General features: G+C 49.9%; 2 protein-coding genes across 9 annotated transcripts in view; one reads left to right on the top strand and one right to left on the bottom strand.

Moving 5' to 3' along the window:
• Nucleotides 1-15,826, top strand: part of SGSM3 (small G protein signaling modulator 3) — a 29,621-nt gene extending 13,795 nt beyond the window's left edge. For 7 of the 8 annotated variants that reach the window (XM_050982566.1, XM_050982572.1, XM_050982587.1 and 4 more), the window contains 18 exons: nucleotides 83-294; nucleotides 443-550; nucleotides 1,744-1,887; nucleotides 2,310-2,505; nucleotides 2,709-2,854; nucleotides 3,751-3,978; nucleotides 4,828-4,882; nucleotides 8,486-8,613; nucleotides 8,917-9,072; nucleotides 9,602-9,656; nucleotides 10,079-10,128; nucleotides 11,341-11,493; nucleotides 11,590-11,660; nucleotides 11,976-12,024; nucleotides 12,246-12,331; nucleotides 12,679-12,801; nucleotides 14,167-14,227; nucleotides 14,614-15,826. In XM_050982566.1, coding sequence (XP_050838523.1) covers nucleotides 83-294; nucleotides 443-550; nucleotides 1,744-1,887; nucleotides 2,310-2,505; nucleotides 2,709-2,854; nucleotides 3,751-3,978; nucleotides 4,828-4,882; nucleotides 8,486-8,613; nucleotides 8,917-9,072; nucleotides 9,602-9,656; nucleotides 10,079-10,128; nucleotides 11,341-11,493; nucleotides 11,590-11,660; nucleotides 11,976-12,024; nucleotides 12,246-12,331; nucleotides 12,679-12,801; nucleotides 14,167-14,227; nucleotides 14,614-14,697 — 2,105 coding nt within the window. In that variant the 3' untranslated portion in view covers nucleotides 14,698-15,826. The remainder of the gene's footprint in view (nucleotides 1-82; nucleotides 295-442; nucleotides 551-1,743; nucleotides 1,888-2,309; nucleotides 2,506-2,708; nucleotides 2,855-3,750; nucleotides 3,979-4,827; nucleotides 4,883-8,485; nucleotides 8,614-8,916; nucleotides 9,073-9,601; nucleotides 9,657-10,078; nucleotides 10,129-11,340; nucleotides 11,494-11,589; nucleotides 11,661-11,975; nucleotides 12,025-12,245; nucleotides 12,332-12,678; nucleotides 12,802-14,166; nucleotides 14,228-14,613) is intronic. The other variant, XM_050982596.1, reaches the window with a different exon arrangement.
• Nucleotides 15,827-16,619: 793 nt separating this feature from the next.
• The window catches only part of MRTFA (myocardin related transcription factor A), a 76,854-nt gene continuing 66,025 nt past the window's right edge, over nucleotides 16,620-27,448 (bottom strand). Inside the window, exons 8-15 of the mRNA XM_030238385.2 lie at nucleotides 26,985-27,140; nucleotides 26,186-26,436; nucleotides 25,660-25,831; nucleotides 24,427-25,518; nucleotides 23,179-23,322; nucleotides 21,255-21,431; nucleotides 20,811-20,871; nucleotides 16,620-20,382 (exon numbers count right to left, since the gene is read on the bottom strand). Of these exons, the coding sequence (XP_030094245.2) occupies nucleotides 19,883-20,382; nucleotides 20,811-20,871; nucleotides 21,255-21,431; nucleotides 23,179-23,322; nucleotides 24,427-25,518; nucleotides 25,660-25,831; nucleotides 26,186-26,436; nucleotides 26,985-27,140 (2,553 nt within the window). The 3' untranslated portion in view covers nucleotides 16,620-19,882. The remainder of the gene's footprint in view (nucleotides 20,383-20,810; nucleotides 20,872-21,254; nucleotides 21,432-23,178; nucleotides 23,323-24,426; nucleotides 25,519-25,659; nucleotides 25,832-26,185; nucleotides 26,437-26,984; nucleotides 27,141-27,448) is intronic.

The following is a 27,448-nucleotide window of genomic DNA, read 5'->3' as shown; positions in this document are numbered from 1 at the left end:
TTCCCCGCCCTGCTGTGTGTTCATTTCCTCTCCTGCTCCCTCTCTCACTTGTTTCCATTCCTTTCTCTTCTCTTTGCTGAAGCAGATGGTGCTGAGCCGAACTCCAGCAAGCTTCTGGGGGTCCCACTGACAGAGGAGCCACAGCAGAGGCTCAAGTGGCAGGCTCATCTTGAATTTACACACAACCATGATGTGGGTGACCTCACCTGGGACAAAATTGAGGTCACCCTGCCACATTCAGACAAGCTGCGCTCCCTGGTGCTGGCCGGCATCCCACATAGCATGAGGCCACAGGTGAGAGTGCTGCCTGTTCTGGGCAGGCACTCCTGCCTGGAGTGAGAGATCATGGAATGGGATCTCTTGAGATGGCAGTTGAGAGGGTGCCAGGTTATGGCTTTCTGTGGCCGAGTGACTTCTGTCTCTGTTCACCCTGTCCCCCCAGCTGTGGATGCGCCTTTCAGGGGCTTTGCAGAAGAAGAGGAACTCAGAGATGTCATATCGAGATATTGTGAAAAACAGCTCTAACGATGAAACCATTGCTGCCAAACAGGTAGGAGATCCTTTGAGTGCTCAGTGGGAAGAAGGGCAAGATTTGCTGTGTGAGGAGGATGGGGTGTCTGCCTGACACCTGCAGCAGGGGCAGTTGAGAGGATGTGTGGTTAAATCCTGCTAAAGCTTAATCCTGTGGGGCATATTTCTCCTCTGTTTTGTTGGAAAAACAATTGTTTACTCTGCTCTTTCCAAGGACAGCAGGTTTAGAAAATGTGGCAGCAGCTCTCTGGCCACAGAAAGCAATAGACAACTTTCCCAGGCCTTTCTGGGAAAAGGCTGTGAGAAGATCAGAGAAAAGAATGAGAAACAATTCTTATCTTAACTTGCTGCACCTGTTGTGAACATGTGGAATGTGTTATGGAGATTGGTTTACCAAAGGGTGGTTTCCTAATTCGCCAATGGTGATGGTGTTTTAATTCAAGGACCGGTCAAGTACACGTGTATCATAACTGTCTATAAAAGCAATGGGTTTCTTAATAAAGACAGATTGATCAGCCCTCTGTGAATCATTGAGTCAATGCTAATTATTACCTAGCAGGGGCCCATTGCGATATCTGGTAACTGCCGACTTGTACTGCAGCCTAGGCTGAAGGCAGGGGGGCCTCCCTGCCATGATAAGAAAAATGCTGCAGTTGCATCTCAGCAAACATCCTCATAGTCACTGAGGGAAGGGAAGGATGAAAGGCTGACAGACGCAACTCTGTTGAGATTGTGGCAGCTGCTCTCAGGGCCTGTCTTTGTTCCCTCCAACACAAAGTTTCTGAACATCTATTAAAGACTGTTAAAGGGTGTTTCCCCTCTTCCTTTGACCTCATGGATTTGGTCATGTTGTTGGTTTTTCTCTGGAATACGTTCGTTGGGAAGCCATGCTTGAAATCCAAGCAGATGTAATTCCCATCTAGTGTATGTTTCCTATTGTCAGTGGTGAAATTAGGATCTGAGTTTAGGCAAGTATTTCTAGGCATTTGGCAAGCCACTGTTTGCACTGGCATTTTCCTACATATCAGTGAAGGCTGTTAAACTGACCCCAGATGCTTGGACAGAGACATCTTCTTTGTTGCCTGAGGACTTATGGTACGTGTGGAGAGGCAGAGTTCCCTGAGGCAGGGGGCAGGGGGAAGTGCAGAGAGCTGAAGGCAGTTTTTCAGATGCTGCAAACTGACTCTGTCCTTGTTTATGGCTGCCTGACAGATTGAAAAGGACTTGCTACGCACAATGCCCAGCAACGCCTGCTTCTCCAACATGAACAGCATCGGGGTGCCACGGCTGCGCAGGATACTACGGGGACTTGCCTGGCTCTACCCAGACATTGGATATTGTCAGGGCACTGGCATGGTAACCTGCTTTCAGAGTGTCTTTGTGATAGGGATCAGTTTGTCTCTGGCTGCTACACCATACCTCAGAATGATTTGAGGTAGTGCTGCCAGAAACTGTGGTCTCCAGGTGAGCTGAAGAGAAATCCCTTCCACCTGGAATATTTTTCCTAAGGAAGGAAGAGCAAAGTAGCACCAGACATCCAAAGATTAAGACTTTGATCCATCTGTTGGGGAGGGGGCAGTCATTATACTGAGAAGAGATCCTTTCAGTGGAGACTGCAGTAGAGCTCCTGCAGAAGGAAGATTTTTGTCACCTAGATACTGGTCCATCTCTCCATATGAGAAAGTGGAGAAAGAGTTCTACTCTTAGAACATATAGTTTTTCTCTACTGTAAGAGTTCCCTCTTAGAACATGCAGTTTTTCTTCCCTCAAAATCCTAGGTGGCTGCCTCTCTGCTGCTCTTCTTGGAGGAGGAAGATGCCTTCTGGATGATGTGTGCTATCATTGAAGAATTGGTTCCTGCCTCCTACTTCAGCACCACCCTCATGGGTGTGCAGACAGACCAGCGTGTCCTGCGGCAGCTCATCGTGCAGTACCTGCCCCGCCTGGACAAGCTGCTTCAGGAGCATGACATTGGTAAAAGTGTGCCCTAGAAATTTCTTGCCAGGGTGACATGCAGACAAAGAGCATTGTTCTTTTTCACAAAGGAGAGCATCAGGGAGAGGAGCAAACCTCCTGACCCTGGAGCCAATGCATGGAGGAAAGCCCTCAGGAGAGTCCACCTTCACTGGCTGACTGACTTCCTCTGTTGTGATTATTTTCCATGTCTCTGTTCACAGAGCTCTCCCTGATCACCTTGCACTGGTTCCTCACCTCTTTTGCTAGTGTTGTCCACATCAAGCTGCTGCTGCGTATTTGGGACCTCTTCTTCTACGAGGGCTCTCTGGTGCTGTTCCGAGTCACTTTGGGCATGCTAAGTATGAAGGTAATTCCTAGCTCCTGTCCCACCTTTACTGTACTTCAGTGTTTAATTCTGAGATTTAGGGCCAAGAAGGTTTTGTATTCTCTTGCTGTATGTGTTTTAGAAGTGTGTTAGGGAAGATGACATCCTGCTGCCTTCAGAACTGGAGGCTGTGAAAACTTCTAAGGCACTTCACAGAAATTAGAGATTGCTGTTTCCTGTGCATATCTCATTTGTTGCCACATAATTAAACCTCATCAACTGCCACCCTCTAATCAGTCTAGGTCCCAGCCTGAGGATCTGTCTTATCTAAATTTAAACCGAGATACCTCTTGATTTTGCACAATCTGGGAGGAAAGAGAAAGCCAAAGTTGTGATCATCTTGCAGGTTTTGGATGGCATTGCTTGAATACTCTAAAACATGACGGCATTTGATTTTTTCCTTTTCTATGTGAAAAACAATTTTGTATTCAGTTATTCAGTTTGCTGTGTGAAGGGCAAGGGTGATCCTTATGGGAGTAAGGGGGAGGCGGAGCACAGTTTGACATGGTGCTCTAGAGTACAGCTCCCATTCTCTTATCCTTAGCAAGATCCCTGCTGTGACTAGTCCCAGTGGTTGATGCAGAACAAGTTTGAGTTTGGTTTTCTGTGCTGATTTGATTTCATTTCAATGGTGAATGCTGCGATTCAAAAAAAATGCCATCTAGAATACTGGGAGGAGAGTGCAGTGGAGCAGTAGAAGATGCTGTTCCCCTGTCAAAAGTAACTAGGACTTTTCCTGTTGAAGGTTTTTTTTAACAGAATTTTCTAGTTGTACCTACCCAGTCTGTACACGGAATGTAAAACTGCATCTAGCAGCCTCAGGAGCACAGTTGTCATGTTCACCCCTCCATGAGGTAAAAATGTCTGTGTTGTTGCAGGAGGATGAGCTGATTCAGTCCGAGAACTCTGCCTCGATCTTCAACACGCTGTCAGACATCCCGAGCCAGATTGAAGACGCAGATGTGCTGCTGCGAGAGGCCATGCGCGTGGCTGGCTCCCTGACCGATGTGGCGGTGGAGACCCAGCGCCGCAAACACCTGGCCTACCTCATCGCTGAGCAGGGGCAGCTGCTCAACTCCAGCACCACTGTCAACAACCTGTCCAAAGTGAGTGCACGGAGTCCCTTTTTACCATTTCTTACAGATTCCCACCCAATTGCGGTTTGGGAGCAGAAGGTCCTCCTGTTTGAGAGGATTTTTGGTTCCAGGATAATTGTTACCCAGTGAAGAAAGTGTACTGGGAAGTCCTGTACCAATTACATGCTGCCCGTTCTGTCCTGGTTGATAAATCCCCAGATGAAAGAGATATTAGCACTAATTGCAATAATCATTCATGAGAGTGAAGATGAAACGTGATGCATTTCCTTAACGGAAACTAAAAGAAACAAAATATTCTTTTGGCAGAATTTTCTTGAAGCACACAGAGTAGGAACTGAATTTAATCTATTAGTAAAAAACTGGTACACTAAAATAACCTTGGAAGGTAGAGTCAAAAAACAGCAGCAGCTGCTTTTGAGGAGCCAAATTAAAAATACACCAGTGTTTAATCTTAGACTAAAATCTACAGTTGCAGACAAGACACTCAAGCAATTCTAAAATGTAATACCCACCCACTTAGAAATTTATATGCAATTGCATGTTGAACTGCTTTTTGCAACAAATAGAATTAGAGTTAAAATTATTTACATGGATTGTGGTTGATTCTTGAACTTCAATTATGCTTTTGTAATAATTATGGTATAAATAACCTGTTGCACTTGGAGCAGATGGAGCACTAAAGCTGATTCAATGTGTTAGGACTACAACTGTCTAAAACTGCCGGTTCACTGGCCTGCCCCTTCTAGTGGTAGCTGTCAGGACCCTTTGCCCAGAGCTGACTGGTGTGGTGGGTTGGTTTATTTTATTTCTGAAATCTGTCCTGATATGTGCACTTTGTTCTCTGTTCCTCTCCCACAGATTGTGCGACGCAGGACTCAGCGCAGGAAATCCGGCATCACCTCTCTGCTTTTTGGTAAGGACAATCCCGTGCCTTTCATGTCTAGCTGGTGGCTATAGCAGCTTAGCAAGGAGGGGAGCAGACAAAGCAAGGAAACATTGGGACAGAGGGATTGGAGAGAAGGGAGTCAGAACTGAAGGATAAGAGGGAAGAAGTGCACTTTACCATTTGATTTCTTTGATCTGAGCTCAAAAAGTAAATTTTAGATTAGACAGTCCATGAATAGTGGACCAACAGGAGGTGCAGATCAGCCCAGCTGTAATATCCTTCTTGCACTGACCAACAGGTCAAACACATTTTTTGGCAGACTTTATGCAGTCCACAGGCTGGATGTGGTACTCTCTGATCTTACTCTGCTCATTTCAGGAACATCTGTGAAGATCTGAGACAGGGCAGGATGTCAAGTGTGTCACCCATCAAAATGATAAATGAAAGCATCATTATGTTTTCCATTACTTATTCTGAGAGTTTGATGTTGTGACTTCAACAACAAGGGGAAGTCTTGCTTTTGACTCTTAATTTTCTTCACTTAGGAGCCAAGCCAACATATGTCCAGAAAGGGCACAGTCAGAATAGCATTTGCTGGGGTTTAAGAGTAACTTATTTCTTGACTCCATAAGAGCCCTTTCTGCTGTAAGCCTCAGTGTCATCACCTTACTTGAAGTTAGCTAGCCTTCTTGAAATTGCCACATGTCACACAGGAATTGTTTTTCCGGAAGAAGACAACATACTGAATTTACAGGGCTCAAACAGTGTTCCTGCTGTTGTTGAAATGGCCTGAATAAATCTAAAAATGGGCTTTACTGGTCTTTCCAGAGAGGAGCTTTTCTGATGTTCTCCAGGAAGCTGATATATTGTCACGGATTTCCTACGAGCACATAGAGCATTACATAGAAAAATTAAGGTGGAATAGCCATGATTCTGTAAAGTCAAGCATGAGATGTGAAGAAACACAGGAAAGTTGCTTGTACAATCTAAACTCAGAGCTTTTGTATGTAATGTTATCATACAGTTGGTACAGACTGAACTGTCAGGGAGCTTGGCTGCCACACACACCTTTCTTGTGTCTTAGTCTCCTTGACAGTTTGAGTATTTTTATGGACGTGATAGTGAATTATGCACTTGCACAAAGATAAAATTTAAGTTCAAGCTTCAAAATATATCAGTGGTAGAACAGAGATAATTGATAGGGTTTTATCATTTTAGTCTGTACAATGACCATCACGTGTTCCACCTAACATTATTCTTAGTATTTAAATGTTGGCTAAAACTGAGAAGTTGTCATCCTGCAGCAGTTGACCACAATGGAAAAATTCAGCCCAAGTGAGAGGAAGGGAAGCTTGTATGTGATAAATTCACCCTCTACTGAGAACTTACAATCAATCCTAAATGTAAAGTCTGCCGCCTGTGATAGTTACTGTGCAGAACTGGTACTTAGCCCTTATCTGGGAGGGAAGGAGAACTTACCGAGAGCTTAATTCTTCTTCCTTAGAGTGAATTCAGATCTGGTAGTAACTTGAGCAGGAGTCATAGAACGACAGGAGCACTGTTTAGAAGAGACCTCTCAGTGTCTGTATTGCAATGTCTCCTGCTTGAAGCAGACTCTTGCTCATGCTAGATCAGGTTGGTCAGGGCTTTGTGTAGTTGAGATTCAAAGAGTTGAACCAGATTTACAATGCAGGAAGAGAAAGAAATAATGAAAGATTGTTTGGTGGAGAGCAGAATGTGCAAGAGGTGTTTTCCTGTTGTGCGGGCATTGCAGCAAGGGAATGCGGAAGAGCTCTTCCTGTGCAGAGCAGTGCAGTCAGTCTTTGCAGGCTCAAAGTAGAGCCTGCTCACATGTGGCTGATTGTGCAGTGTGGTTTCCTCTTTGGAAATGTGGGTGTTGAAGTTTGAAAGTGTACATGTTGAGTGCAGTGAGGTGAGTCTGGGGGACACGCCAACTGCTTTCCTCTGTACCATGCCCACTCTAAGGTGGGAGAGTGTGGAACTTGCTCCCCACATCTCCTGCTTGTGTTTGGCTGGGATTGATCTGAGTACAGAAGGAAGAGCATGGTATTTTGGCCAGATGGGACTGAGAGATGACAGAAAGAATCAATGATCTATGTAAATGAGAGCAGCCCACAGAGCTAGTGTAGCTGTGGTTTAGTTTCTTCTCTAGTCTCATTCTATTTTAGCAGCATGAAATTTCTGGGAACCCCCGACATCTACGTGCTCACCTATCTATTTTCAGTCTCTGCATCTCTGAGTAGTGAGAGTTCTGGCATGCTCTGTACCTACCCCTGGATACAGGGGAGGAGATTTAGTTATTTCTTTATTGCTTGGACTGGGAGTAGCTATGCCCCACAATTTTTCTGAAGCAAAGTTCCATTTTCTCTTAAGCTCCGTGTATCTGATTTATCTCAAATAATTTAATGTAGCAAATAGAAAACAATTATAGAAATAATTTTATATCTAATTTTGTGCTTTTATTTATGTTTCTAAAGCTTGGGTCTTTTTAATTAGGATCACATGATTAAGAGATACTCTTAATCACTTTCCAATTAGCAGAAGCCTAATGTGTATATAGCTGTTGCAGCAGCTGTAGCTCAGGCCACGCTTTATTCATACGGTTTTCTATAATGCTGCTACAAGATAAGCAGAGTACCAATTTGCTAGCCAATGATTTACTCGGCTCCTGAATAAAAGCTGTGTTTGTACAAACATTGGAGTTCAGTGATAAAAATATATCAGTGTAAATGTTAATTTCGTTAATCAAGCTACAACATCTTCAGTATATTGTAGAGGGAGCAAAACTAATTAAATGAAAGTACACTTCAGATTTAATACAAAATGATTTTTTTAGAAAAATAAGCAAATGGTTCATTGTTCCCAAACTCATGTACCAATGTTTAAGGCATTTAGATACATTAACTGTCTAAAGAATCCATCCCATCAGGTATCCTTCTGCATAAGATAATAGACATAGGCTGTCAAAACTCCTGGGGAGATTAGTGGTAGATAAAAGATGCTTTGGTAACTTTTACTTTGGGCTCATGACCGTTTCTGTACACCCCAAACATTTGAAGTCTGGCTCTTAAGGAGTTTGAGGTCTCTTGTGGGTCTGACTTCATGACTGGCACAGGAAAGTGGGCTCTCTTGGTTTTTCAGATCTTTTCCAAGACTCGGTGAAGAATGTGCTCTCAGCCTGTGAGTTATACAAATATCAGAAGTAACTCAACCAAAACCTGATTCAATTTCAAGAGAACTTCAGTTGAAGGGAATTATTGCAAGTTCCCCAGTCTTGTGTCCCACCTTTCAGCTGACTATATATTATAGACACTTCTCTAAAGTAGTACCTTGGTATACTGAGTTTCCCAGACAGATCAAAGATGACATATTCCAGTTCCATATGCGGTTTGAAATATCATCTCCTTAAAATTTGATGCTGTCAAATTGGTATGTACTATTTACATTATTGAATAGATTGGCAGTAAGTACCTGCCTTAGTGTAGGTACTTCTGATGTTAGGCTTTTTTGGTTTCTTCAGAACCAGTAATTTCTAATAGTAATAAATCTAAATACCATGTATTCGCTTCACTTCCCTTGTCTTCCCTCTGGCTGCGTGGGCTCCACCAGGGGATGATGATCTGGAGGCACTGAAAGCCAAGAATATCAAGCAGACAGAGCTGGTGGCTGACCTGCGTGAGGCCATCCTCCAGGTGGCACGGCACTTCCAGTGTGTGGATCCCAAGAACTGCATAATTGTGAGTGGAGACAGCTGGATTGCACTGCTGTGTGCTCCAGGCATGGGTTTTGAGTGTTCAACACAGGACAGGGCTGTTCAAATTCTCTTGAAGTGTGGGCTTGAGAAAGAACAAGCCAGGTGTAATGGCTGGAGGGTGAGGCTTGCTTAATCCATCTATGGTGGAGGGCTGTGCTGAGAGGTTGTCTGCTGTCAAGGAGCAGGAAAAGGTTTGGGAACAGGGGCAGGCAAGCTTTGGCAGATAGCTTGGAGTCTTCACCTGTGGACTTTGATTCTTCTCTACTCTCCTGTGTGTGCCTGCTAGGATCTGACCCCAGACTACAGCATGGAGAGTCACCAGCGGGACCACGAGAACTATGTGGCCTGTTCCCGCAACCGGCGCCGCCGAGCCAAGGCACTGCTGGATTTTGAGCGCCACGACGACGACGAGCTGGGCTTCCGCAAGAACGACATCATCACGGTGTGTCAGCCTGGGGACAGGCACCGGGGGGACAAGCAGACCCAGCTTGTTTGGGTTACTGTGCTACCTCTCCTGCAGGGGAAGAAGGAAGGAGATAAGCTCAGAGCCCAGTCAGGAGCTCAAGAGAAGCAGCTGGTGCTCCTAGGGACTGCCTGGCAATGAGGCAGTGTGTTCCTGTGGGTGTTGTCCTGTGGGTCGTTCTCAATGCCACCACAAAGTCTGTTGTACAGCTGTGCAAAAGGTGGATTTGGTCTAACCCAAGTTCCAGTTTAACACTGCATACTGAATTGCAATAAATTTGTATTTAATCCATTTGTATTTAACTGTGAGCATCCCATCTAAAATTGGGGAGAAGAGGATGTCTGCAGTAAGTTTGTGCCCTTGAAGGCCCTGGGCTATGTGAGAAGACAACATTGGCAAAGCACTTGAGAACAAAGCAGTTCCTCATTGTGGACACACAGCCAGGCAGCTGCACCCCTCCTGCCACTGCAATCTCTTCAACTGGTATTTTCCACTCCCTCTTTTTTAGATCATTTCCCAGAAGGATGAGCACTGTTGGGTGGGAGAGCTGAATGGACTGAGAGGTGAGAACAGGATGGGTTGCACTGGGGAGAGTGGGGCCGGATGCAGAGCATCAATTAATCTGCAACACCTGCTCTGGCACCAAAGGCTCTGGCAGGTACCCAGAGTGTCTGCCAGGGGCAAAGGAAATGTATGAGAGCAGTCATGCAGCAGTGACCTGGTCACTTCTTGCAAGCAGTAGGTTTTGGCTCCATCCTCCTGGCATGGGGTGGTTGGGTGCATGTCACCACTGCTGCGTGTGGGCAGTGTCCCGCAACTGGCTTTCTTGTGCAGCTGCCTTAGTTATTGTGATTTTGAGGCAGCTTGCTTCCTTCTTTTGTGGTAAGCCCTATGAACTCCGATTTTTTTCTCAGCTCCCACTGGGCTTTGTGTAAGGATTTCTCAGTATCTTTGTCAGGCTCATCTCTTTGTTCACTCTTTGTAGGTTGGTTTCCTGCAAAATTTGTGGAGATCTTGGATGAGCGGAGTAAAGAGGTACTTAAAACCCCCACAATTACAAAAAAACTTCACATTTAAAGAAAGGGTTATGTCATAACTAAAAAAACACAGTTGAAAAGAGCCATTGATTTCCCTCTGTTTCAGTCTGTTTGCTTTCTCTGGCCACTGGATGCTTTGTGATTTAGGCAGCTTATCTTCCTAAATCTGTTTACTCAAATTCCTCAGGCTGACCAAGTGGAGAGTGAGGGCACTAGAGGGCTGCGGAGGCACCTGTGTGAGATGCCAGGCATTGCAAGGACCCTAGAGATGAGGAAGCAGGGCAGTGTTTCTGTCTGCTCCCAGCTGCCTGTGTTCTTTTACTCCTTTGAGGCTGTACCTATGGATCCTGCTCATGCTTTGTGACCATGACAGTAAATTCTTCCCAAGCAGCTGTGCCCAAGGAGACAGTCTGTCTTAGTTTCTCTTCCAGCTGGCAGTGATAGGATGGCACTTATCTATTGCAGATACTTCAATATGTCCTCAACATTCAGGTAGTGTGTATGAGACAAACATCAGCAGCTGTTGACCTAAGCAGTTTACAGGAGAAGTGAAGAAGGCCTGGTTCTCTCTCTTCTCAGCATTTGGGGAGTGAGGAAGAGCTGAAAGGCTGACCCAAGTCCCCCTAGAGAAGCGCCCAGAGAGATGTCAGTATTGACCTATCGCTTCTTTCCCCTTCTCTCAGGGCTGGCTCCTTAGATGCAGATCACCTGTCTGTGCACAGAAATGTCCTGCACTCTGTGTTTCTGCTCCTAACTCTGGAAACAGAGAGGATCCCACTTATGGGAGTGTTAGCAGAGTGTCAGCATGATACCTCAAAGTGGTGTTCTCCCTGACCTAGAAATTCCTATTTGGTTCTGTTTGTCTTGACTTTTAGCAGCTTACAGAGTCCCAGAGACCCTCAGTGCAAGTCCCTCTCCACACCTTAGCCCAGTCAGCATCACACCATCACATTCCTATGTGCTGAATGCTGCCAGGGTGGTGCTGGGGTCACTTGTGGGGTCTCCTGGGCACCACGTAAACACAAAGGTCTCAGGAGATCCTGTGCACTGGCACAGAACATGGGGCCTTATGTAAGAGCATGGCAGATAGAGGCAGGGAGGAGGGGTTTCTGGTGGGCACCTGGGAGTAGAATTGGTCTGTGCAGAGGTGTAGGTGAGTGGACCACCTCCATGCTCTGCCCCCTGAGAGCTGGCTCTTCCTGTTCCTCAGTACTCCATTGCTGGAGATGACTCTGTCACAGAGGGAGTGACAGACTTGGTGCGAGGCACACTCTGTCCAGCCTTGAAGTCCATATTTGAACATGGATTGAAGAAGCCATCTCTGCTGGGGGGAGCCTGCCACCCTTGGCTGTTCATTGAAGAGGTGAGACGTCCCAGTTCTTTTCATGGGGCAGTGTTGCCAGAGGGCTGAGGTGGCAGGTTTAGGGCAGGTGTGCTGAGTGTTCCTCTGCTCCTCCAGGCTGCAAGCCGGGAAGTGGAACGGGACTTTGACTCTGTGTATTCTCGACTTGTGCTCTGCAAGACTTACAGGTCTGTGCCCCGTTCCTTCATGCTCATTAAACTGATTCTGCTCTGCACCTTGGCAAGGCTCACGGTCTGCCCCATGCTCCTGTGGGTGTGGTGTCAGCAGGCTGCTGTGCCTGTGCTGACCTGGGGCTGGCAGTGGCTCTTGTCCCCTCCCCTGGGCCCCTGTGTTTGATTCTGGGTCTGTATCTGGCTCTCATGGCTGCGGGGGCACCTCTGGGCTCAGTAGCAGCATGAGAGCTGTTGGGGTGTGAAGCAGGAAAGGCCTGCATATGCTCAGGGTGACTGGAGCTAGCTGGATCTCTGCTGTGATCTTTACAGACTTGATGAAGATGGCAAAGTCCTCACTCCAGAGGAGCTCCTTTACAGGGTGAGTGCTGCCCCAAGCCCAGCCAGAGCCCAGCTGCTACTTTGGGGACGTTTCCCGTGGAGACTGTTGGAGGGAGATCCTCCAGAGTCTCCCAGACCTTCTCTTAGCCCCTCTGGTGGTAGCAGGGGGCACTGGTGGGGGTGGGAGCTCCAGGGAGGGCAGCATTTGGCTGTGTTGCTAAAGTGGCTGCTCAGCAGTAACCACACCTTCCCTCCCTGCAGGCGGTTCAGGCTGTGAACATGACACACGATGCTGCACATGCACAGATGGATGTGAAGCTTCGTTCTCTTATCTGTGTTGGACTCAAGTGAGTCATCTGGCCCTGGCACCCTCGGCATTTTGGCTGCAAAGAGCTTGGGAAGGGACAGAGTGGGCTTAAGGGCAGCAGTGGTTTCAATCTTAGGCCACAGCTTCGTTTTTCCCCTCTCACTGCAGCCACTGGGAGAGACTTGTTCCTTGTGCATTGTGCTGGCCTGATTCCTAGCTGGAAGAAGGAGCTCCTGTTGTACGGGGTGGCTCACACAAGTTTACGGGGTTATCCTGTTCCCACAGGGATGGGGGTCAAGGCTTGGGCTGAAAAGAGACTACCCCAGAGGGATGGGGTTTCTTTCCCCGGCTGCAGCTGAGTAACAAGCCTATACCCCATTGTTGCAGCGAGCAGGTGCTGCATTTGTGGCTGGAGGTGCTGTGCTCAAGCCTGCAGACTGTGGAGAAGTGGTTCCACCCCTGGTCATTCCTGCGCAGTCCTGGCTGGGTGCAGATCAAATGTGAGCTGAGGTGAGTGTCCCCATGGCATGTCCCTGTACCAGTGTCTGGAATAGATTTCCCCCTCCTCTGCAGGAGGTGGCCCTCACTACAGCTGGGTTTAGGCCCTCTCCAGTGAGTTGCAGCGTGGGCTGCCCAGACATCCCAGCCATAGAGATTTCCTGCCGTGTGCTGATGCAGCAGGAAATCTCTGGACAGTTTATCGTGAGGCACTGTGCCTGCCTGATCCAAGAGGAGAACTTGGATCCTGGGGTCCTGTTGTGACAAGCAGGCAGCCTTTGCTTGCCTCCTGCTGTACACCTACTCTGATGGAGAGTCTGCCTTTTCAACCCCACTGTTCTCTATGTTCTTTGACAGGCACTCTAAGTCCAAGCAGGGAGCAGGGAATGTCCTAGGGAGACAGTTGGACAGTCATTGGCTGGGAAGGAGTCAGTCACCTACTGACTCCCTGGTTAGGTGAGGGGCTGAAAGCAGCAGTGCCTGAGGTTTCACAAGGCAGTCACTTGGAGCCCAGGGCACACATCCCTGGGGCTCCGGGCATCCATGCCCCAGCCCTCCTGCACTCTGCAAAGCCAGATGAAGTCCCAGGGAGCTGGAAGGCAAAGCCCCTGCCATCACCACTGCCCCAGCCTGGTTCCTGCTGTCGTTCAATGGAAGCTGGCTTTTGTGTGCACCACCACTTGCCTCAGGCCCCAGTGGGAACATCTGTAGCCAGAGCAGCCCTGTGTGTGCACACTTCAGGGTGTCATGTTCTCAGCCTGCTGCTGAATGGGAGGGGTTTCTGCCACCTCTGGGCTGCCGTGTCCCACAGCACGGAGGCACTGCCAGTCAGGCACAGTCCCACATGAGTGGGACTAGTTCATGTCTTCCGTCCTGCCTCTCCCAGCCAGTAAGGGAGTGCCCCGTGCCAGCCCCTTTGAACACTTCTGCTGCAGGACACTTCTCTTGCTCCAGGGAGAGGGAGGGCACTGCAGAATTCTGAGGTGCTGCAGGAAGGGGTCTGCTTTCTGGAGAGGAACCTGCCAACTGCAGCCCTCAGCCAGGCCTGTCTGCCGTCCCCCAGAGCCCGGGGCTGCCTGTGCCTCCCTGTGCTGCTGCACCAGGCTCTGTAGGGGCTGCACTTGAGTCACATCTTCAAGCTTCTTCTTCCAGCCTGGCCTGGGAGGATGTGAAGCCCAGCAAGGAGGGAATAAGTGTCTGCTGCTGTCTTTTCAACACCATCAAACAAGGAATTTCATCCTTGTAAGCTTAGTGGCATGCTGGGACAAGCTGGGGAGACAGTGTATTTGTGTGCCTGGAGCAGCAGTTGTGGGCAAAGGCTGGGAGTGTGGTCTGGGGGGTCCGTTTTAACATCGTACTCTTCTGGTTTTGTTGCAGAGTCCTCGGCAAATTTGCTTTCAGCCTCTCTCAGGACTGGGAGCTGCCAATAAAGAGGGAGGTGAGTAGGTGGCGTCTCTCATTCTTTCACTCAGCCAGGGGATTCACTTACTGCCTCCCTCTCCCAGCTTTGTGCTTCAGCCCATCATCTGCCTCCTTTGGAGCCAGCTCCAGAGGCTGTGGATGGGGCTGCTTTCCAGCAGCTGCAGCAGAAGCTGTGGGGCAGTGGTGGCAGATGGGGCTGCCCTCCCTGCCCAGCTGGGGCAGAGGGAAGTGTCAGGCTCCCTTTCCCCGATGCTCTCCAAACAAAGGCCAGCTATGCAAAGGTGGGAAGTTGGAAGCTGCTCTGGGTGCCAGAGCCTCGGTATGCTCAGGCTTTGCCCGCAGATACAACCTCTCCTTTCCTGGGTGTGGTGCACTGACCTGGGTCTCTGTGTCATCCTGCAGGAGAAGGAGAAGAAGCCACTGAAGGAAGGGGTGCAGGACATGCTCGTGAAGCACCATCTCTTCAGCTGGGACATAGATGGGTGACCTCCACCCCACCCCATCCTGGGGACCTTCTGGATGGCCACACTCATCTCTTCCACCCCCTCATGTCTCACACCCTGCCCTTCCCCACCCCACCCACTTGTATCTGTGACAAACCCCCCCCCCGCCCTCGGGGGCTGCCAAACCACCTGGGACAGATGGAGCAGTGCCAGGAGGCTGAGCTGCCGGCCCGAGGGGGCTGATGGTTGAGGGTGATGCTGCAAAGGGACAAGTGTGTTCTGGCTACTAAAAGCAAGTGCCCCCTCCAGTTTTCCACATCTCTGCCACCCCTATCTTCTGCTTTCCTCAGCCCTGCCTCCCCACCAGTGCCCAGGGGAGCAGCCTGGCTGGAGCCATTGTGCCCTGCCCCATGGACTAGCAGTCATGTGTGGAGATATGAGTGTGTCTGTGGCTGGAGCTGTGGGGGGGAGATGACCCTTTTGGGGTGGCTTTGATCCATAAGAGCTGGTGCCATTGACAGTTGGCACTGCAGCTGCATGTGGAATTGGGCTGGTGAGAGACTCACTGCCATACAGCAGCAGGGAGAGCACATCCCCTCCTCATGGCAGCCAAGGGCTCCCCTCTGCTGGGGGACACAGCAGAGCTCCTTTGACTTGGAGCTAAGAAGGGGGAACTGGCATCAGTTTCATCCCACCTCCCTGGCACTGGTGTGGGGTGTTGATAGGAGTTGCCCAAATTTACCAGCCTGTTACCACTGTAACAGCCTTAGGGGATGGTCATTGTCTACTCTGGGAGCAGACAAAAACCACCTCTCCTCTAAACAAGAGTGTTTCATGCTGTTGTTTTAGTCTTGAGATGATTTTTACTGTTAACCAAAAAGCTGTAAATTTACTCCAGGAACATGTATATTTTGGCATCGTTGCAGCTCAGGACAAGGTTTAGGTTGGAGCTGGCTCAGGGAGACCTACTCGTCCTTCTCGCCCTGCAGTGGCAACGGGGACATGGGTCAGGAGTGGAGAATTGCTGCTTTGTGGTGGTGGCTCTGGATATAGAGTCTGTGACTTTCTACTGAAAGCGCTTGTCTGTGAGCACAAACTACTGATGGGATGACACTAGATTCTTACTTTCCTTTATTTGGTGGGTTTGTAAATAAAAACTGCGTCTTGGGAGAGTTCTGAACTTTGTGGGGTTTTTTTGACAGGGCCAGGACTTGGTTTAGTTTTTCCTTTCTGCCATTTGACTGAGGGAGCTCCTTCCATTGGAGCAGCCCACAAGGTCAGGCAGAAGCCAGGGCAGAGCCAGTTCTGCTGCCAGCAGTGGCAGCCCTGCCTTGCCTCTGCGCCACCAGCCCTTAAGAGCAGATCCACATCAGAGCCTCAGAAAAGACAGAAATACTGGAAACTGCGGGTTGCAGGGACACTGCAGAGGGAGGACCCTTAGGAAAGGCAGAGGGGCTAGCAGAAAGCAGGGCTGGGTGGTGGGGACAGCAGTGTTTTCTGTACGAGAAGTGTCTGGAATAAGCAGGTGTAGGCTGAGCTCCAGAGTGGGACAGTAACAGGGCACAGGCCCTTGGGAGAACTGTGTTTAGAAGTCCAAGCTTGTGGGAGGGTGGAAGTTGCAGCATATATTCTGAAAGTGACTGTCTTCAGTGAAGGTAATTCTTTTGGAATGTGGCTGCAGAAGGGGCAGTGTCACCTCACCACTACCTGCAGTCTAGACCAGCCCGCTGGGCTGGGGGAGACGAATAGCTGTCCCTGGTAAAACCTGATTCTGGTTGCAGGGTAGGTAATTCCCATACACTGAGGGAATCTCCCTGCAGCTGAGAAAGATGAGCCACAGCCACTTAAGCTGCTTTTTTCAGGTTTGAGAAAGACACGGAGGGATCACCCACCCTTAGCTGAAAAAGGCAGAATGGCCCCCAAGCCCTCCCACTAGCATTGCAGAGAAGTTTTTGAGAACGTGGCTGTTTGGAATTTTTTTAATAAAATGGATTTTTTTCTTCAAATATTTGTAACTGAAAAAATAATTCAATTTAAAGATCCATTCTCTCCCCCATTAACTTGTCACTTTTATCCTTTTCCAGTTGAATACTCGCTCTGGATCTGATGCCCCAGCACCATCCGACTGTGATGGTGCTGATCACCCCTCGCCAGTGGCTGCATAGTGGAAGGGAGAGTGCGTGCTAGTCAAATACACATTACAAACAAGTAGTGGTTACAGCAGAAAGATTCAGGATTACATTCAAGGTAGAGGCAGAACATCAGACGTCGTTTTTCCCAATGGGTGCAAAAATGTACGTCCAGGGAAATACCTCTTCCAACAAAGAACTATTGAACTATTATTCAAAGAAATAATAGTAAGAAAGCAGAGAACTGGGCAAGCCTGCTCTGGGCACTGCTTGGGGAAAAGACTTTCTAAGATTTCTGAGGCTGAGGTACCACCTTCCCCTCTGCCCACAGGCACAGGGCTAGCACTCTCTCTCCTGGCAGAAGCCCCTTGTGCAGAGGGGTCTCCCACAGGTCAGCCAGTCTCCTCAGGACATGAGGCTCGTGGTTCTGTATCCTCTGGGCTCCTTGAAGCTCTTCAGCCAATGCAAGTATGTTGGGCAAAGTCAGGGTCATTAAATTCCTACAGTTTCACACCTGGTGGTGGATGGGTGAAGGCGAAAGGGAGCAGCTGTGAGCTCAGCCTTCCACCAGCAATCTCCGGGAAGGGCTACACTGTTATCAGGCATTGGCATCTCTCTGCCAGTCACTGGAATACCTGGCTGGGGCAAGGAACCATCACTAGGTCAGGTCAGGACTGCAGCTAGAGTGCTCCCACCTTCCTCTAGGAACTCACTGCACTTTATTGATAATTTCCTTCTTTATTTAATAGCTGCAGAATTGTAATTATTTGTACCAAAGAAATCACACAGTTGGTTTTTGTGGGGGCTACTGCACCTCTGGGCTGAAGAACCTGATTTTGCTTGAGTCTGACAAACAGGCAGCCTCACATTTTCCCCCTAGCATCTTGGAGTTCCTCCCACTCCCCCCATACTTTCCTCCTTAGAAACTCCTTGCCTCCTGTTCCCACAGCTGGGCAGAGCTGGTGAAAGCTCTGTAAGGTGATTGCTAAGTACTCACTGCTCCCAGTGAGCACCTGGGCTTTGCCAGGAGAGAATTCCGGGAGGGCTCAGGAGGATAAAGGGGGTACTCGCCAGACTCTTTTATTCTGATTTTTAGGATGTGACGCTGTAGCTAGAGGAACAGACAGTCTGTGGGGAAGGGGGGAGGGGGGTGGTGTCCCCACCACCCAGACACTGAGGGAGGCATATAAGAGGCTCCAACTTGCTTACAGCTCAGGGCCAGAGGAGAGGAGGGGAAAGAAAGGAAGCTGCCAGCAGGCTCCCCCTGCTAATGATTAAGAAAGTGGCTCCCCATGCAGTTAACAAGCAAAGGGCTCAGGAAAGCAGGAGTATCTCCCAGCTGCAAACAGGCATGACCCCACCCAGCTGCCAGTTCAGTGGCTGAGGGAGAGCACATTTTGCAGGGTTGGCATTTACCTGCCTCACCACGGAGCAGAGGTACCAGCACCCCTGTGGCACAGCCTCTCCCTGGGAAGAGGACCAGGTACCAAAGTTCCAGGGAAGCAGCACGTGGCTCACAGCTACCCCTCCCCAGCAGGAAGCTCTGCAGCCCAGCGTGGGGGAAAGGTGGGGACAGCATCCTCAAGGAGATATTGAGAAGGATGGCAGTTGATCTTTTCATTGCCTGAGCAGGTCAGTACCTCAGTCTGCATCACTTCAGAAGCCACAGCTTCCCCAACCTCACTCAGCATGAGCAGCCTGGACCCAGCTCAGGGCCAAAGCAGGGACAGCCTTGTGGGGATCCATGTAGGCCACGTCCCACCTGCTCAATGAGTTACTAATGACACAGGAATTCTAAAGTAACAGCATAAGAGTGAGCCACAGGCCTGGGGGCTTGTCCACCCACTCCTCAGCCTGCAGTTGCCCCAAGGCACCAGCCTGGGGCCTTACAGGGACACAGGGCACAAGCTCAAAGTAAGCAGCCATTTACTTTTGCCTTATACCCTGTGGGACAGGAGGGAGGGAAGAGCAGAGGTCAGCTGCTCAACACTTGCTTTCAGGTTCCTCATCAGAAAGGGACCCTCACAGTCACTGAACCAGGACGTGCGCTGTGCCACACAACACCACGCTTGTAGTCCCTCTTCCCTTTCCTTGCCTATGGGGTCCAACGTCGATTCCCAGCTGCTGCTTTCCACTGGGGCACGTGCTACAGTGAGGCACCAACAGAGTGAAGGCAGAGACAGATTGCACATGGCCCCCGATGATATGTTACTGATTGCCAGCTGTGCCCCTCACCCGCTCCCCAGGACACGCAGGCGCTTTCATGTCCCTGCCCAGGCTGACTGCCCTGCTCACCTGGGGATGTCATGAGTGCAGTGGGAGCTGGGGGCAATGGGCTGTGCCTGACAGCAGTTTTAACATATAAGGACCTGATTTTAGCACCTTAAAAAACTGTTTTGCAGCCCAAAGTGAGTGAAGCTAGCAGGCAGGCCTCTGCCAAGCTCAGCAATATTTGGGAAACCAGCTTAGACGGTACCAGGTTGGTGGGGAGCCCTGGTTCCCTTTGGCTACATTTAGAGAAGGTGCCTGTTCTGCCCAGCTCCTCCCAGCCCTGTGGCAGATCAGACCCTCCTCTGAGAGATGGCAGGTGGTGCAGAGGGCAGCTGCTCTGGGCCCCAGCCAGCCCTCCTGCCTTTTTGTCCTGCTCCAGAGGTAGAATCCCTTTCCACAACCGTTAAGACCAACCGTGCTGGGGCAGCACAACCCCCTTTATCCACCAATCCCAGGATAGAGCAGAGTGCTGCTTCTGGAAACAGCTCAGGCCCAGTCATGCTCTGTCCCACGTGAGGGAACAATGTGCTGCCATTGCTCCTGCCTGGAGGAACAGGGGCTGCTGGCTCTGCTCTCACCCCAGCTGGGCCAGGGTGTGTGGAGTGGGCAGGAGGCCGCCAGCCCCACAGCTCCTCCTGCCTCTTGTCCCCCCCCAGCAGCCGTTCTCCCTGGCCTGGCCCACTGCTGGCTTCACACAGGAAGGGCACTGTTAGGGGAGGAGTTCAAATACTAGGAGCTCATTCTTCTTTTTTTTTTGGTTGACTGGCCTCTTCCATCTGCATGCCTGTGCCCTCCCACTCCCATTCCCTTCAGTCTCTGCTCACAGAATTACAAGCAAGAATCCCAGTGCAGCTGCAGATCGTGTCCATCAAGAAAGTCTGTGGAAAAGAGGCTGGGAGCCGTGGTGCTCAGGGGAGCCAGGCTCATGACAGAACCCCCTGGCAGCTCTAGCCAGTCCATGCTGTCCAAGTTAGCCTCAGCCAGATCCAGGGCTATGCCCCCAGACGGCTCGTGAGCAAAGTGCAATTCGGAGGTGTCCATGGGTGAAGGCGGGTGGTCCAGGATGGCCGAGCTGCTCAGCATCTCACTGTGGAGATCATCAATGAGGGACAGGGGCTCCGGCCCATCGTGGCCTGCCGTCAGCAGTGGGAGGCCGGTGCTGCTCTCCAGGAAGTCCTCCAGCCGGCCCACGAGCACCGGCTGCCCCAGGGACACTGGCACTGCCAGCTCCGAGGAGTGGTTGCTGCTGGGCGGTGGGGAACAGGCCGGGGCCACAGGTGGTTCTTTCCCAGCTGGGGACGACTGATCCTTGAAGTCAGCAGAAATCTCTGTAGAGGGAACAAACAGGCCAGGTAAGAAAAAGTCTGGCTGAACACCAGAAGAATCCCTCCTGGGATTCTGTACCCATCAGGCCACAGACATCCCCCAGACTAAGCCAGCACTGACCACCAGCTGGGATCAGGAAACATCCTGTGCCCGTGCTTGCCTCGCTATGGGGAGTTTTCAGCCCACCTCCCCAAAATCCCATCAGTATCTCAGAAGAGATGTGCCTAACTCTGATGCAGCAGAGCCATCAAGAATCACAGAATCATATTAAGGCCTGACTGACATCTCCCTCAGTGCCTTAATGACTACTGCCAGTGCTAAAGGGATGCTGGAGAAGAGAGCGAGGCCATGACAGACTCTCCCCTCAGTGCTCTGCAATCCCCAGACTCAGACCCAGGGACTGTGGGAAATGCTGGCTTTGTCTCCTTACCTCCACTTTCAATGAGGATATCAAACAGGTCATCCATCTGCTGGCTGGAACAGCCGTTCTCCTGGGGAGAGCAAGTGCAGGATTAGCTTCCTATTTACCAGGGGAACTTCCACCTCCAGCAACACCCTTGGCTGCTGGCTCTCCTTGCCCCATGGATGGGGCTGTTTTCTAGCAAGAATGAGCACATCATGACATGGCACCAGAGTCCTCTGTAACCCAGGCTGTTACTGGCTGGGAAAGTATGGTCAGCAACAACAATGAATGGCTTGGGATTTTCTACCTGTGATTTAGGTTTGGCCCAAACCCTCCAGAGGAAGTTCAATGAGAAAGGTGCAGTTGTGTCTCCATTCCCTATCACTGGTCCACATCAAGGAACTAAGTAGATTTACAATGGTAACTTTTCATATGCTCTCCAAGGAAACCAGGGAGAGTAATAGCTCTCACCTGGGCCTTTGGCTGTTGCTTCATGGCCTCTTCATAGCCTGGTGGTGGCTCTTTCATTGGGACCGAGGGAACTGGAAGAGGAGGTGGAGGAGTTCCAAAAAGCGGCGTGTGCTGTTGCTGCTCTAGGTCCATCTGGGAGGGGGAAGGCGCAGCAGGAGAGCCAGGCTGCGATGAGGACTGTTTAGAATGAAGGCAGAAGAGGGAATGAATGCAAATCAGGGAAAAGTCTACATCAGCTCCTGTCTCAGAGCTCATGTGAGAGATCATCACCTCTCCCTGTAAGCACTGCACAGCAGTCTGCACTTCTCTGCCCACAGCAGCCTGCCTCCTTCCCTGGACTCAGTGCCCTATGCCCTGACTGCAGGGGAAGAAGACAAATTTCCCCTCGACTCACAGCTGGAAATCTTTAGTTGATTTTTCCAATGCTAAAGCAGCCACACCACAAACCACCTCCTCACTTCTCCTGGACAGGGAGAGCCTCATCTATCTAAGCAGGGGATTCCTGCAGCACTTTGGAGGGAAAGGGCATTTCCCTTGTGTGTTCAGCCTACTCTGTGCAATATATCCAGGGCCTGTCTTCTACCCACCTCCCTCTACACTACTTTGGAGTCACAAGCCAGCTTCACTTAGCAGCAAGTTTCACAGCCTGCTGGTGGGTGGAGAGCACCAGAGCACTCAGCAGCACCAGAGCTCCAAAGGAAACCCCAAGTGTTGCAGGAAATGGTGCTCATGACTCAGCTTTACCAGATGAATCAGCACATAACTGCCTATAAGAAGGAGGATCAAGCCTTTCTCTCTACAGCAACAGAAACCTGTTACCCTCGAGCAGCGAATCCTGGGCAGCAGCTGAATGCCACTTCCAACACGGGTACATACTGATGCCTTTGATACCCACAGGTAGAGCAGTAACCCCAGACCAGCTCTGCTGGGGTCCACTCTTCCTGAGAATGGCTGGAAACCATGGCTCAGGCCACTGGGGTGTGCTGGGAGGGTACCTTTTTTGACACACTGGGTGGGCCTGTTTTACCAGAAGTACCAATTCTCAACAACTGCTTATGGAAACCATCGGGGAAGAAAGGCTGCAGATTTGGAGGTGCTGAGGAAGACAACTTGGTGCACAGCTGCCCTGTGATCACCTGCAGACCTGGCTTTTGACCCCACAGGGAGGCAAAAGAATTGGAAGAGTCAGTGCAGACACCTCTGCAGCACAAAGGCTAAGGAACTCCAAGGAAAAAGGTGCCTTTATTTACCTTCTCCACTTTCTCCAAGGTCTCAAAGCAAACCAAGGCACTGACCCTTTGCAAAGTAGATTTCTCACTCTAAATATCCTAGAAATTACTTCTGTCTTCATACCCTTTCCAGGAACTGACTCAGAAATTATCTTCCAAGCTCTAAAACCCTTAATCATCTTTCTGTACCTTATCTTAATTACAGTTTAGAGAGACAGCTAAGCAGGCTAGAAAGGGTTGAGATGTACAGCATAGCCTCTTTACAGCCAGCACCTGGAGAGGGTTAAAGTCAGAGGTGCTCCCTTTCCTGAAGTAGTATAACACTTGACAAAGTGGTGATTAACTGGCATGCTCATGGCAGGGGAATGGAAATGACAGCATGCTCAGCAGTACCAGGGACTAAAAGGTCACAGCCCTTTTACTCTTACCCTCTGAGCTCATATGCCCCTTCAGCAGCAGCCACACCATCTACACCACCCTCTCTCCATGCAGCAGCCACCTCTTCTGTTCAGCAGCAGTCCTTCAAGAATCTGGAACACCCCTGTGAATCAAGGCTGCCTACTCCAACCCCTCGTTTTTATTCCACAGACAACACCCACTGGAATGTGGTACATTTGCACCCACTGCCTGTGGGTACAAACACTGGCAGCAGGCAAAGAAAACCAAGGGAGAAAAGTGAGCAGGCAGTGAGCTACCTTAGATTGGTTTGGTCCTCTGGGCTGCTGCTGCTGCTGCTGCTGCTGCTGCTGCTGCTGCTGCTGCTGCTGCTGCTGAGGGCTGTTTGCAGGTACCTGACACGGCAGCTGGCTGGAAGTTTTAGCGGGTGATGATTGTACGCTCTGGAAAGAAAAGGGTATCCAGGTTATTCCCCAGACATGACCCTGACACAGGGCTTAGGCTTCTTACAGGATTTATAATTTGTTTTTTCCCCACTCTTTATTCTTTATGAAATTCCATCTTTCTCTTTCCCTGAGCAGAGAAATCAGACCAGATGCGATTGAGAGTCCTGAGAGGAGGCAGTATTAGCCTAAATCCCTGGGCTATGGATGACACACCTCAAGGACTGCCAGACCTGACAGGAGCTGTGCCCTTGCAGAGCAGCAGTGGAGCTCAGGTGAGACACGCTGCTGCTGACATCTCACCTGCTATGCAGCAAACACAGCCTGCTCAGTGCCTGTCACTAATGGCAGACACTGCCACTTGCTCTGCAGAAAGTGCAAGAAATGTATCAGCAGAGAATGAAAATTATCTTTGATGTCATGGAAGGTGCTGAGGTTTGACTTATGCCATCAAAGTTGGGCATATTTATCCCTTACTGGAAGGAACACTCGGAACACTTCTGTTAAGTGCTGAGCTCATGCCAGCAGGGGATTCGTAAATCATCTCTGATGAAAGACTCTGTTAACACAGGAATACTGACATGCATTAAAACAAAGAGCAGCCAAAAAGCAAACAGTCTGCTCCCAGGGTCTGATTTCACCTCTTGGTAGATAAGATGACCCATCTATCACTCCAACTACGAGCTCTACAGTTAAGGACAAGACGTGAAATACACTCTGCTCATTTTACTACCACAAGCATAAGTTGTTAAAAACCAGTGAACTGTGGCAACAAAACTTTGTAGTCCAAGCCCAAGGTCCAGCCTGACAAAAGGCAGAACCATGTGTTTGGAAGAATGCTGAACAGCCTGTGATGCACAGAGCCAATTGTGCATTGCTGTACACAGCTCATCATTGTCAAATTCCAGTCTTTTTGCCAAAGTTCTGCTTACACTGCTCTGTTTTACAAAGCCATGACCTACCAACCACTGCAGTGAGCAACTCAGCCCTTTCAGTACTTACTGGACTGAATTTCCACCCCGTGAGGCCATCCTATGGTAACCTGAGTGGGACAAGGAGGAACCCAACCGCCCGCAGCAGTGATGGGATCCGACCCTTGCCTACCTGCAGGGGTGAGCAGCTGCTCCCTGCCATCCCGTGGGGAGAGAGGCCCGGCCTCTCGGTGCTCTGCTTGGTCACGGTGAGGACAATGTGGGTCCCTGTGGAGTCAGTGATGAGGGTGGGGGGAGGGGTGCCCTTGATGAGGGTGCTCCCTTGCTGGCCAAGGATAAGCCGCGGGCTGTGGGACTGGCACGGCGGCTCTGCCTCCTCCTGCTTCACCATCACAGCTTTCTTTGGCACTGGGCTTGGATTTGAAGTGTCCATTTGGCTAGTGGTTGGTGCAGGGCTGAATTGGTCTGTTTGGCCACTAGATTGCTTCGCACACTGGCAACTCAGGAAACCATTTTCACTCTTGACCTGGGTGCCAAACGCTCCTGGTTTGGAGGCAAGGGCTGTTCCTTCTCCTGTGACTGCTGGGGCTGGCTGTGACTGCTGGGAGCGCTTCTCCTGCTCCAGCTGCAGCCTAAGCATCTCCACCAGCTGCTGCTTCTGTTTCAGCATGCGGGTGAGTTCCTCAATCTGCTTGTCCTTCTCCTGCAGCATCTGGTCTTTGTCCCTGACTTCTGCATCTCTGCTGTTACCACCACACCACTCTGACTTGGGTGCCACATTTATGCTGCAAGAAGCAGACTTGGAGCTTTCTTCCTTCACCAAGAACTGCACTGGAGATGTCTGCAAGGTAAGCTGAGTCAAAGGTGAAGTCACCATCTCTCCAAAGGTATCTCCAGTGCCCGAGTTTTCATCCCCTGTACTCATTTGCGAGCGCTCAGAAGGAGTTGGAGAAACAGGAGGAGTTGAGCCTGTGCTCCCAAACTTCATCACGCTGCCACCAGTAACTGTGGCCACAACTACTTCTGCTGGTGCAATGCCAGTGGTGACCAGGGCTGGCCCTGTGCTCAGCCTGGCAGTTGGGAAGGCCACCACCACTTCAGCAGCTTTAGGGAGGACGGCTGCTGTGCTGGGCTTGGGAGTGGGGGTTGTTTGGCCAGCTGCACCGTTCTGCTCTTGGTAAGCTCGGAGACGCTCAATCAGGTCCGTCTTTGTGCCCGAGACAGGCAAGGCCCTCAACTTGAGCTCCTGCTTCAGCTCTGCTACCTGATAAGGGGGGGAAAAAGAGGGCAACATTAAAAGAACCTCTAACTGAACAACTATCAGTTAGATATCAGCAGCAACATCCTTCAGTACTGCCCGCTGACAATGGCAGAAAGGGTCTGTTCAGCTTCACAGGACATTTACCTTCATCTCATCCAGGTTGGCAGGTAGAGGGCCAGGCTTGCCCACCGCAGTGTTACTGTTTTGTCTCATCAGCCCACTAGAACCAGAAGATACTGAAGGTGTGCTGCTGACTGTGGCAGAGAGATTGCGTACAGCAGGGGCACTGGCACCACTCTGCTGCTCTCCTGGAGGCCTGCAGGAAAAGAAAAAACACAGACATCAAAACTACAGTAGAAAGACACCAGAGGCCCTCAATGTCCACAAACATACACGTTCAGAAACAACTGGGTCACTAGTGCTGCCCAGACTCTGAAGCACACCAATGCTCTCGACTGCATCCATGCCCCTTGCTGTGCCAACCGACTCCCTTCAGCTGCTTCTGTTTGATTCATCTCACACCAGCTCTTTTTGAGGCCCTCTGGAACCTACAAGGCTGAGTGTGTCACACTGTCACAGCCAGCGGCCACCCCTGACACCCAGAACACCAGGTCTCTGGTAAGAGTGCTGCTAAGTGCTTGCTAAGGGACCTGTCACTGCGGACCCGTACTTAGGTGGGGCTGGCAGGATGGTCTGATAGTTGTAGTGCTGCTGCTGCTGGTTGAGGATCTGAAGCTGGAGAAAGAGCTGCTGTTGCTGCAGTATTTTGGCATAGGATGAATCCATGGGAGGAGCTCCCTTGTCCTGCTTTTGGTCCGGGGGAATATACTGATGATACTTAAGCTTCTTGACTTTCGGCTTCAACTCCTTGGCTTTTTTACTGCGCTGAGACTTCTCACTAGCAGACTTGGGCTGGCTTTGCTATTTGGAAGAAAAGGAGGAAGCAAGTAAGAAAGGAAATACTCATATAATGTAATACCCCACGTAAACTAGAACACACGCTGGGATTTTAATTCTGAAATTTTCTAGTTTGTTCACCTCAGGGTCTTTCCATGCTTCTCTAACTGAGACATTACAGACACTGCACTGGCACAGCTTATGGTGCAGCATAAGCTGCTCTATACATGCTGTAATACATGCTGTAAGCATATATTACGTATCATATTATAGCTTCCCAGCACACCAGATCATTTGCTCATTCAGTGCAGACTCATTGACTCTAATTGCAGATAACACTGATTGTTTCAAAACATTTTGCATTCAGCATCCGTTTTATAGAAGATGAATACACCATGGAACAGAAAACCCCATTAAATATGTTACCATTAGTGTCAGAGGAAGAAACTAGTGAGAAATGTTTCCTCCCTTTGCATCTGTTAATCTAATACTTCCAACTCCAAACCTTCTTAAAAGCAACCTTCTTATCTTCCTTCAGACTACAACAATGAAGACATCAGCCAACATAGTACCTTAATGAGTGTTGGTGGGGGCTTGGCAGCAGTAAGAGCCACTCCATTGGTAAGACTAGGGGGCAGAAGAGGTGGAGGTGGCAGTGGTGGAGGTGGCTGCTCAGGTAGGAAAAGAGTTTCACTGGAGTCTGCACTAATCTGCAACTGGGATGAACCCTGCAGGGACAGATAAAGGCATAATGAATACACACAAGAGGAGGGAAATAGTTTAACAGAGTGCAGGAAATGTCCACTTAGAAAGAAGGAGCATAGGCTTCAAATTTTTAATCGGATGCCTTTAACGCACTGCTTCGGTTGTCCTTAAAAAGCAGTACAACTTCTTAGGGCAGAAAAGGAATCAAAATCCAGCACCTGTATCTCCCAGCATTTCCTGCTGGGATCAGTTGCACATAGGCTGTATCCCCAAGCAATGGCTGCCCACTTGCCCACAAGGCACCAACTTGAGGGTTTGTGAATAACCAGAG

Source organism: Serinus canaria, chromosome 1A (assembly GCF_022539315.1).
Source record: "Serinus canaria isolate serCan28SL12 chromosome 1A, serCan2020, whole genome shotgun sequence".
Lineage (NCBI taxonomy): Eukaryota > Metazoa > Chordata > Aves > Passeriformes > Fringillidae > Serinus > Serinus canaria.
The sequence above is the reverse complement of the archived record's forward strand: the minus strand, read 5'-3'. Positions and strand labels throughout refer to the sequence as shown.